Source organism: Tripterygium wilfordii, chromosome 13, assembly GCF_013401445.1.
Source record: "Tripterygium wilfordii isolate XIE 37 chromosome 13, ASM1340144v1, whole genome shotgun sequence".
NCBI lineage: Eukaryota > Viridiplantae > Streptophyta > Magnoliopsida > Celastrales > Celastraceae > Tripterygium > Tripterygium wilfordii.
In genome coordinates, this window is record NC_052244.1 from 2929996 (window position 1) to 2941519 (window position 11524).

Here is an 11524-nt window from a genome sequence, read left to right on the forward strand (position 1 = left end):
AGATAAAAGAGAGAACTGATGCAATCATTATCATATATATTCATCATCAACTTCAACAATGCAATGCAAATCTATCTACTCACCACCCGAGTCTCAGACGCTCGCATATTCTACTTTGATTGCATACCCAGCTATCACATAAGTAGTACCACTAATGCTGCTTTTTTTCTTTAATTAACTGTTACTAATTAACGAATGGGAGTTTAAAAAGGCATTCCCTTACAAATTTTTCCCCCTGTTCTCTTCATTTGAGGGAAATGTCTCCAAGTCTAAATGTATAGATATCTATATAGAAGGATTAAAACCTCAGGGCATAAATTTAAGTTACTTTCCCTTGGAATCATCATCCAGAGCAGAAGCCTTGCAGATGGGACACAAATTTTTTATTGATAACCACTTTTTAATGCAGATTGCATGATAATCATGACCACAATTCTTCAGGCTCCCAACATCTTCCATGTCCTTGTACTCTTCCTGCCATAAAGCAAATTCACAAGTATTACAAGAAAGACTCAACAGTGTTTACGTGACATGATTCAAAAAACTTCACGAAATCACAACAAGAATCACAACAAGAGGAAAAAACCATGGGGCCAAGTGCAATTTGGATACTGAATCAACACAAAAGAGATGCAATAAAAAAATCCATAAAATGGCGACACTGTACGTGGGTTCTACATAGCAACAATTGGCTAGTGCCCCATAATTCCCATATTAACTAAATGTACTAGCAGCCCAAATCAAGTGTCTTCTTTAGACTGGGTAAAATCGTTACCAGGCATATTGCACAAGATCCTCTGTTCTGGAATTGACCAGAGGAAAAGTGTATTGTCTCTGCTAAACACTTTACTACTGCGCCTTCAGACAACCCTGTACTAACGGTGCCGATCCTTTCCCCAAGTGCAAGCAATTCCTGCTCGGGCATCACAAAGACTTATAAGACCAAACTGAAACAAGAAGCGAGTAGTTGTAAAATCCAGCACCTTCATACCTCATAGCTCATGTTGTCGACATCTAGGCTCATGTCCCTGCGGTGGTCAAATGCATTTCTGGACCCGTACAAGGCTGATCGCTCCACAATCATAAACGCCTGCAAATTTCTCCATCCACCATTCAGCATGACAGCAGAAACAGATGATGTCAATAAAAGGGAACAGCAATCAAAATTTCACAGCAAATATGTGGAAAAATTGATAAAGAAAATAACTAAGCGAATAAAACCACAACTCTGCGAGGTTTTCAACACAGGGACACTTGAAAATTTTACTAGTTCTGTCAAGTGGCAGTATTTCAACCCCCACATCAACCTCATTTGACAACTTGTCAACTACGAATTACAAATTACTACTCACTACCCTTTTTTCAAGGCCCCATGGCTACAACATTATGATCTTCCTAGAATTCCCACTTCACTCATCAAATTGAGCACAACAACCAGTCCGTTGAGGAGTGAAGCTTGTTCTTGAAGTTTTGAACCTGCAGGTCCAAATGTACTAGCACGTGACGTGCATTCAATGCATGGTGATCTCTGTACCCAGTAATTTATTGTAAAATGAGAAGAATGAATGTCATTCAACTAAATTACTTCTGAGGTTAAACCAGATAGTAATCTCTGTACCCAAAACCCTACACCTCCCCCAAATTGAGCACGAGAAGCTACAGTATTTTCAGAAAGAGCACACACCTCAGATGAAAGTTGATCACGAAGACTGGTCTCATCAGATAGCAATCTATATCTCTCATTGGATGCCCTTGACCTCCCAATCCTGTCACTGCCATGCCATGGAATGGAGGGCAATGGTCTCGAATGTCCAGCGGAATACCTTTCAGCAAATAATTGCAATCCCTCATCTGAAGGTGCAACATGTCCCAACCGCAAACCGCTAGAAGATGGCCGCAAAGCTGGGCCAGATCTTTGAGAATAGCTACTACGAACACCCCTCACGGAATTAGTTGAGGCACCATTAAAACTCTGACTATTTATGGCATGTCTGCCCAAAACGTAATCATGATGGTATCCCCCAATTTCTGGAGATGGATTACTAGCACTGTCTCCAAGATGGAAGTGATTTGTTTCATGATTGCCACCAGTATCTGCAATCACCAAAAGGGAGTTCTTTATAAATAATGAGATCCAAACATATGGCATTAAGAGCATCTGCAAGTGTCTTACCTGAAACTAGATTCCTTCCATGAACTGATGACACCTGGCTCAAATCCCGTGTCAAGGTGGAAGATGTCTCACCAAAGAAATCCAATGAGCTAGAAGAATAATCATTGGGGCAGTTTGTGGGATAGGAGCTGGGGGGAGGAATGCTTGACAAATAGGTCCCAGCATGGTTGGATTCCAAATCAAGGGCAGGACGACTTCTCACATTCCTCATCGAACAATCAGACCTAACAGATAGGCCATTGCCTCTATAACTCGGGTTCATGGAAATGTGTTCCCTAGGCATTTGTTGAGAATCTAAATTTGGTGTCCATGACTGCCATTCAGAGGACAAGTTGTGGTTAGAGGAGCTTCCCGCAGAATAACATCCATTTCTACTGCCTCTCTCACGCGTGTCAGGTATTCCAGGGCTTTTCCGCTTGTGTGGCACTCTACCATTTCCCATAGTAAGATCAACAAAACTGCCCTCAGCTCCATGGAATGTCTGTTGGTCAACGTTGGAAGATGATGCATGGTGCACATAGTCCTCTGGTACCATACAAAAGGCTCCACCAGGTGGCAGATGGACAAAAGGATTGTAAGATGAGCCTGGAGGGTTTGGTTGATGATGCGATACTTCATTATGACTCAAGGAATTATACATATTTGACATCAGAGCAGGATTCCAATGAGAAGAGAACGGCACTGCATCCACATTCGTACTTTCTATGGGATTAAAGAAGCCATTCTGTGCTGTAGCACAAATCCAAATGGGAAAAAAAAATTAAAGGTCAGTCCCTGGTCAAGTTTTGTACATTGCACAAATGAAAGAATGACATCAGCTTTGAAATCCCCGGTATTGGTAATTTAATCTGTTTAACTAGGTGTCTAGCTTCTCTGTCTACTAAGAGATTCTTGCTTAGAGCTTCATCTGTAATGATAAGTCTAGGATGTTTTTTCAATTGGTCTGCATGAGTATCATGTGATTGGCTCTATTGAGAAAAACAGTAGGATCTTTCACTTCAAGGAAACTTCTATTGATGTTTTATTGATGGTTTTGTTGAGCTCTGTTAAGCTGTATTAAGCTTTAGTGTTTCTTAATCTGTAATAACTTTTTGGATGCTTTCTTGGTATCCTTCAGCTTCAGATTGCAAACCCCCAGAGACTTAATAAACTTCTTGTCCAATCAAAAACTTAACTCCTAAACAGGTCAACATCCCTGTCAACGCAACTCTGGTTCTAAAGCCAGTATACCTTATTGGGCAAACACCTCAGCATTACTAAACCCTACACTGTACTAACGCATATTCCCACAGGTAGGACCACATTTTGTCTCATAAACCAAGCCTGCCAACACAATAAAGAGGTATTTTCTGACAATTGTATTAGCATAGTGCATTCAATCATTGTTGATATCCAAAAAAAATAGAAAATAAAATAAAAGCTATATAAATGGAATACCTAAATTCATATAAGGTCGCTCCATATGCATATGGTTCCAAGTATGATCATCTTCACCTTCAAACATTTGAGCTGCAGCTGTAAATGGATGTCTATGCCCCATTACCCAGTATAAATTGAAAGCTCAGAATAATTACACTCGGGAATGAGATTGAGATGAAGACCACAGCCTGCATGCAGAAGAAAGCAACCCATTCACTCAGAAGTAAAATGCAGAATCACTTTAGCATTAATACAACAAGTATTCTTCCATTGGAAAAAACTTTCACATCTCACTCGAACTTGAAATGAAATTCTGAGGAAAAAAAATCCCAAAAATGAGATTAAATAAAATATAGACACCTTTATGTAACCCACCTATCTCTCTATATTTGAAAATAAGCTATCCGAAAATTAGATAATTTGATTATTCCTCTTATTTTGACCACTGACTCACAAAGTGGAATGCCATAATTATAAAATCATTAACCATTTACTGAAACCTTTTATCTCAACATTGAGTGCATTTATAGCGACAAACCATGCAATACTATTCTAGGACAACTGAGACCTTTCTTTGTATAAATTTGAATTTAGATTTATCAAACAGTAAACCTCAATTATTTGTTAGCACTGAGCATAAATGAACCTACCTGCCAGAAATCTCAAAACACCAGCAAGAAAATGTGGGGAATAGATGAGTATCACAGTAAGAAAAACCAATATACATAGGGCAACCTAAAATATGTTTGTTGGATGAGCTTCTTGGGTAAGGAGAAAGACCAACTCCCACTCAATCAGCCAGATAATATTCTAAATTGCATCCAAAAAGGAACTACTGTGTGACTTGAAATGCAGCACCAAAAAACCAGGTGGAGTAAAGCATCTATGTTCTTCACAGGTCTGTCCTCAGAGCCAACTAAAATCAATTGTTGTGCAAACCAGAAATAGACAATTGAACACACTTTCAAAAACAAGGACAGCACTACAGAAGCAAGTGAGAGGAAGAAGATCACGTAGGCAGAGCTCACCTAAGACAACTAGAACAGTTATAAATTAAATATATGTTCATTTTTACATATATTTTTTGAGCAGCAGTTATGGATAATATTTTTAACCCAGGCATGATCCGATTAGCAGATAAGACTCCCTGCTAAATCCACATGATTTTCAATGAAAAAGCCTCACACAAGCAATGGGAAATTCTTCAAAAACTATAAGAGCAGACACAAAATCTTATATGGTCTCTTAAGATTGAAAAATGTTTAATTTAAACTGCTTTTTTTAATCTGAGAGCTTCAGTAGGTAAGAGATGCACCTAAGAAAGTCAATTGAGTTAGTTTTTTTGGCATGTACAATATAGAGATAATGAAGTGGTTTCAAGTACGAGATATCATAAAGAGAAGAGGGACTGAGGGAGACCTCACATGGATGAAAGTGACAACGAAGGACAGGAACTCTATAGTATTAATGTGAGTTTAGAGTTTAGATCCTGAATATTGATGATGAACTTTTTTCCAAAAGTAAAACTAGTACAGAAAATTATATTTTTGAATGTAGCACTTTTACAGAAACGGGATTGACAACCATACCAAAAAACATACTGCCCTCCTCTCACACTTAGCATTCAACCGTCTCAAGGAATAATTAGTTACACTCATCTCATATTGAGGAAGCACTCTCATGTTCTAAGGAAAAAGAAAGAGGTTCAAAAGAAGTCATGACAAGAACAAGAACAAGGGACTGACTGAAAACTTCTACGGTTTGGTGCTGGCTGCTGACACACTTCATAGTCCTCAGATGTTTCAATAGGAGAGACAACTTTAACAGTTTACGAAGAGCAAAATCAGGACCATGAACACTTGTTTGAAGGACGAATGCATTTGATTAGAGATGCAACTCAACAGGTGAAGGGAGAAACAATGTAACACTCATAACTAAATTTTCTTCTTTCCAAGGACGTTTGAAGTCAACCAACCGTGAAAAGGGCAAAGAAGCTTGTGAGCAGCAAGCACGTCACTGGAACATGACCCCTTTTGTCTCCTTTCAATTTCTAAAGAATAGCTATTCAACCGAAAAATAAACCAAATTCATGAGAAAAAAAGAGAGTAACAACAAGGTCAATTAATAAAGAGGGAATTGACATTTGAAAGCATAACATAAACATAAAGCAAGGAAGATGCTGGTCAAAATACCAAGATCCAACTTCCATCAAAAAAATTATCTTCTAAAGCGATAAAGGCAAAGATGTACCATTCTGGTACAGAGAAGCAATTCAGTAGAACGAACAGACTTGAAACTTCAAAACAACTCATTGCTATCATTTTGCTTTTGTTTCTTTAAAACATATACACACATATAATGAGCTAAGGGAGCACACCATTCTGTTTCCATTGAATTCTCAATAAACAACCCTCACTCTATCCTGCCACAATATATTACATCTCATTTATTCAGTAGAAAATCTAGAAGAAATTTATTTTCTCCGATAAAAACGAATATATTCATATTGTTTTTACTTCCTAGCCTTGTGCACGGATGTTGTTTACTTTTTTTACCACTTCTTCACGTCATCTGAAGTATAATTAATTTTAAAAGTTTACAAAACATTGTTATCATTAAAAAAATTGAACTCACGTTGCGAATGCCAAAGTTTAAATGAATACTAAATACATATTTTGTGGACTTGTGAGAGAAATAATTATCTCAACTTATAACTCCAAAAGAAATCCCTGAAGGACAACTCTCTACAATATCAGCAAACAACTACTGGCCTACAATACAGCAAACAAGCAAAGTATTACTTGATTAGCAGTGTGTTGAAGGGAGGGGGAATTTAACTCTTAACAAGGAAAAAAAAACACATTTCAATGCATCAAAGCAAAGAAAAAATAAAAGAACAGGTATTCTGATGGAAGAAACAAACTATATTACCCTTTATCTTCATGATATGCAGATAGCCAAAATACTTACTAAAATTGTCCGAATATAACAGCCCTATTTTATAAACAATGAATCATATGCTGTAAGCTCCTCAATACAAGAGTTCTTCCCTCCCAGTTCACGTCTGTCAAGTCCAAGAATTGGGTTAATACAATTGAAAATGTTAATATGCATCATCATAACTTATGACAAGCTCCTACAATTACAAGTATTGGCTCTCAGTTTTAAGGAATGTTTATCTAAAAGTCGAAGTCAGCTTCTTATCTAATTCAATATTGCAGCTTTTTGCAACTTAAATTTTGCAAAAGCAGGCTATGGGACATCCACATATTCTAAGACATGCATGTCAAGACCTCCGAATAAGACCAAAGCATTATGAGGTGCTCATAAACAAACTCTCGGAGAAGGGCTTGTAATTAAGGCAATGCCCTAGCAAGCACCTAGATTACCCGTAATCCAAACTCTAGCAATTGATGGCAAGCCACAGAATTCACCAAAGCTACAATTTCAAGCAACTTATTGAGAAATAAGCACTCATTTGTCCTACATCTCCAGGCACTGATATTTAGAGTCATAGCAGAATCAGGAGGTGACCACATATGAAGTAAAACTTCCTCTACTCAACAGTTTTTTGTCCTACATCTCCAAGCACTGATATTTAGAATCTATGTAGCACGGACACGGACACGGACACGCGACACGACACGACACGGACACGCGGACACGTGATTTTTCCAAAAAGTAGGATACGGACACGTTGGGGACACGTTGATTAATTTTTTTATATTTTTTATATATATACATATATTTCATTTCAATCAATATGGTCCAAAACAACAATACATTAAAACATAATATAATTCAATTAAGATAGTTCAAAAAATCAAATATCTTATAACAAATTAAAAAATCAAACACTCAAACTCTTTCTGTCCATTAAGTATATTATATATAATATATAAAACATATATTATCAAACCTTTTCTGTCCCATACTCCCAAGTCCCATCCCATCAAGTATATTATATGTTATATATAATATAATATATTAAATTTTATAATGTAGTTGATAGTGTGATACAACTGTTTCCTCTTCACTTTTTCTTCTCCACTTTCTTACACGGTAGTCTGACCCAGAGAAGCTGATCCAGAGAGGCAGAGATGGATTTCTTCTCGACTTTCTTACACAGTAGTCGACCCAGAGAAGCTGATCCAGAGAAGGAGATCCAGAGAAGGCGAAGCAGTCGTAGCAGTGAGTAACGACTCACGCGGAGAAGTCACGACGAAGAAGGAGAGGGTCGATTCTTGAGTTTTAGGCTTCTGTCGTGTGAATTAAATGAAATACCGAGTCAGTCCCAACGTGTCCCCAACGTGTCGAAAACGTGTCCAATATTATAAAAAAAAAAAAAAAAATCGGATACTCAAATTCACGTGTCCCAGACGTATTTTGAGCGTGTCGGGACGTGTCCGTGTCGGACACGTGTCGGACACCGACACTCTGACCAAAACAGAGTGTCCGTGCTACATAGTTTAGAATCATGGCAGAATCAGGAGGTGACCACATATGAAGTAAAACTTCCTCTACTCAACAGTTCTGAATAAATCAACCAAGGCATAAGCCCTCTACGCCAGGTCATATTAACAACAGCATCTTTACGCTGTTATTTATGTCATCTCTTAACTCATAGGCACCTAGTCACCACTGCGTTAACTACATCACTTAATGCTTGGCCAAGCGTTAAGTCATTTAGCCCGTAAGTAAATACCGGACACCAGCATGTGCCTCCATCCAAGCAAGCATACTGCAATCATCAGAACTCAGAAGAAACAAGTTCAAAGAGCATAAGGCTCCACAGACAAGCTCCCAGAAACAGCACAGGTTAATGGCACAAAAGCTAATTAGTACACTGCCCAGCTGACATCAGCTAACAAAAGAGAGATTTTTCGCTCCAATCATCACACCCAGACCTCACATCTCCGCCACAGACTTCAGATACCATACAAGGTCAGGTAAAAAGCAGAGTAATATGACTTTCAGAAGCCATATAAGATACTCTGGAGTCATAGGATAACCAACCTCCATCTTCTCAGCACTTATCAGAAAACAAAATACAAAATTTGATCATCCCACTTGGTCTGATATCCTTGTCACTCCTAATTCCTAAATTCACTGCACATCTCTATGCATAAAGATCTTGCATGCATCGCTAATCACAATCTCATACACGAAATTAAAGGCCATGACCCTCAGCACTATTGCTAGTCTTACTTCTCTTTGTTTCAAGACAGTCTCCAAACAGTGGAGTAGAATAACCTGACTGAAACAGGAAAACCCATACAAACAAGATCTAATAAATTTCCACAAGCTAGGAAAAGAATCTTTAGTACCACCTACTTTGCTCTCAAGTCCCAAGGTGGGGGTCAGCATCTAACTTGCAACTGGCACTTAAGCATGTCAATACATCATAAAGCGAACACAGGGGTTTAATTCAAATCTGTTCTTCAGCAGCCCAATCGACCAAAAAGAGCCTGCAACACCATTGGTGATTCAGAAAATGCACACAGAAAGGCCAAAACTAAGATACCACAAACACACTACCCTATGTGTATGGTCAGTCTAAACTCTAAAGGGGCATAAAAACACTATCATGCCACAACTAACATGCGGCATAGCTACTATAATTACCAAAAGGGAGTAGAATAAATCAAATTTATGGTACAGAAAAAACAAAAAACAAGGAAAAAAAAGTTATGACGAGCGCATGACCTGAATTGAAACAAAACTTCTGCTGAAAAAATGCCACAGAAACAAGGATGCTAGAGCTATGATGAATACATGATTCCATTGCACTCAATGCAAGAGTGACAGAACTCTCATACAGTAAACAGAAAATGCAAAATATTCAAAATAACTATCTGAGAAAAGAAAACTCTACAATGACACCCACCCGCCACGCAAGAAGAGAACAAGAGAGAGACAAAACTTCATTCTATAAAAACTCCTAACCTGCTACAACAAGCAGTAATTCCACAAATACTCATAATAATGAACAAATGTTCTTGAGTTAAGAGTTATGCACATAGCCAAAAGGTACAGAGCCATCATACTGTCCATGGTGAACATAAAATATTCTAAAGAACTGTTTGGAGAAGAAATGAAACACTGAGGGCTCTGACACTTACCCACCACAAACATAATAAAATAAAAGAGAGAAAAATAATTGATGCTAAAAAAATTTCTCACTTGCATCTGCAAACAGATTCAAAAACTTCCATAGCAACGAATAACTGCTCTCGAGTTCAGAGTCACAAGAGCCCCAGAAACATGCATTACAAGCAAGATCTAAACCTAGTTGATTGTATAATAATCACATTAAAACTATCACTAAGGTTTTTGAGTTGGCCACCATCCAACATGCAGCCATTGGAGTAAAGGAGACATGAGAGATATCCACAAACTACGATGTATGCATATCAAATAATGAATAATCATTCTTCTAAACCAAAGGGTGTAGAAAATTGAAGGTAATCTTCTAGACCATCTATGTCCATTTTCACAAATATAGTCAGCATGATGCATCAAAAGCTCTTCCATACCAGCCAACAGAAAAGTCTAATTTTTCAACATGGTGACAAGCCATTGGCACTTCCAAGGATACGAAATCGAAAAAACAAAATCTGAGATGGACCCGAGAAAAGAACATTTGCTATAATACTGAGATTTGCATAATGGTTTACCAATATTTTGCAATGCAGAAGAAAAAGAACGATAAGACCCAGTGAAAAATACTTTTCAAGAAGGGGGTTTGAATTTGAATCAAACATGATCATGAATATAACTGCACTGCTAAACAATTAACAATAGAATACACGTTAGCATATAATAAATCAACTTGAACATTGTTTTAACTTTCGCATGAACTTGTTTCAAACACACATGATAACCAATTCCAATTAGTGTCAAAGTATCCACAGTACCATGTCAAATTCTGTCTGCACTAATAGGTAGAAAAGACAGTAAATACAATCATACTATCACACAACAAATCAATCTTTAAACCAATATGAAAAACAAACGAATTCAAATATACTACACCAAAAATTGTTGCCTATGCACGACTATCAAGTATTCAAAAAAGAACATGCTGATAGTATTCCAATAAAAAAAGAAAGAAAGAAAGAAAGAACTGATAGTAAACATTCCCCTCGCGATTAGTCAGAAGCATAATTATTTTCATAAAATTCCTACCTAACGAACAACAGAAAGCGATCCAGACCAGGTGTTCTTTAAAGAAATCCAAATATAGCTTAAAAAGTAATCAACCAAACAGATAAACGGAATTTAGAGAACAAATGAAAAGCAAAAGAACCATTCACCTAATCCACTGAATGCAGAGTTCAAGAAAAATAAATTAATTCTGAAATAAATATAAAAACGCAAATAATCAAGTTCAAAAAAAGACAATCCAATGAAGAGACTAACAAACTTGCATAGAAAAATACAACGATCGAACAAATGCACAATCAATTGCACCAAATACTTGTACCTATGAACTCGACATAGACGATCAAATGGTAAGAAGCACCTTGAAATTTGACGAAGATCGGTGGGGGTCTAAGGCAAGGGTTTACAGAGCGACAATCTTAGAGAGAAAAAGGGCAGAGCCCTGTTCCGCGTCAGAGATGGTTTGGGTTCAGTGTTTATGACTTATGAGGAGAACAATAAAGATGAGGAGGAAATATTGGGGCTTATGGACCCCAAATAATTAATGCGGAAATCCCGTTTACGTATAATAATTTTTGTCTATTCACTATTGTAATGAAATTTTTATTAAACACCGCTGAGAGGAATACGCTACTAATCGAAACACACGTATGCCTAACTATATCGACCGAGTCATTTTTTATTGATATTTATTGCAATGAATTGTAACACCAACAATGTATTTTTCGGGTCTAAATATTTTGGGACGGTTCGAGAAAAACAAATTTC

General features: G+C 37.4%; 1 protein-coding gene across 13 annotated transcripts; it reads right to left on the minus strand.

Moving 5' to 3' along the window:
* Positions 1–6: 6 nt before the first annotated feature.
* Positions 7–11249, minus strand: LOC120013145 (probable E3 ubiquitin-protein ligase ZFP1). Of its 13 annotated transcripts, none has more exons than XM_038864841.1 (10): positions 11079–11245; positions 8927–9060; positions 6563–6656; positions 5568–5653; positions 3611–3780; positions 2174–2902; positions 1685–2094; positions 992–1090; positions 776–913; positions 7–474 (listed from the first exon to the last, which is right to left on the minus strand). In XM_038864841.1, exons 5-10 carry the CDS (start codon positions 3711–3713, stop codon positions 325–327), a joined length of 1629 nt encoding a protein of 542 aa, XP_038720769.1. In that variant the 5' UTR covers positions 3714–3780; positions 5568–5653; positions 6563–6656; positions 8927–9060; positions 11079–11245; the 3' UTR covers positions 7–324. The 13 variants fall into 13 exon arrangements, with proteins under 13 accessions (XP_038720769.1, XP_038720771.1, XP_038720779.1 ...); XM_038864843.1 differs by having other exon boundaries at positions 8923–9060; XM_038864851.1 differs by having other exon boundaries at positions 11118–11224.
* Positions 11250–11524: the final 275 nt, after the last annotated feature.

Excerpts from the sequence above, each read along its gene's own strand:
- LOC120013145 (XM_038864848.1), bottom strand. The coding sequence starts at position 3,713 with ATGGGGCATAGACATCCATTTACAGCTGCAGCTCAAATGTTTGAAGGT. Across the intron at positions 914-991 it reads TCGACAACATGAGCTATGAG|GAATTGCTTGCACTTGGGGA; the intron begins GTATGAAGGTGC and ends ATGCCCGAGCAG. Across the intron at positions 475-775 it reads GATCTTGTGCAATATGCCTG|GAAGAGTACAAGGACATGGA; the intron begins GTAACGATTTTA and ends GCTTTATGGCAG.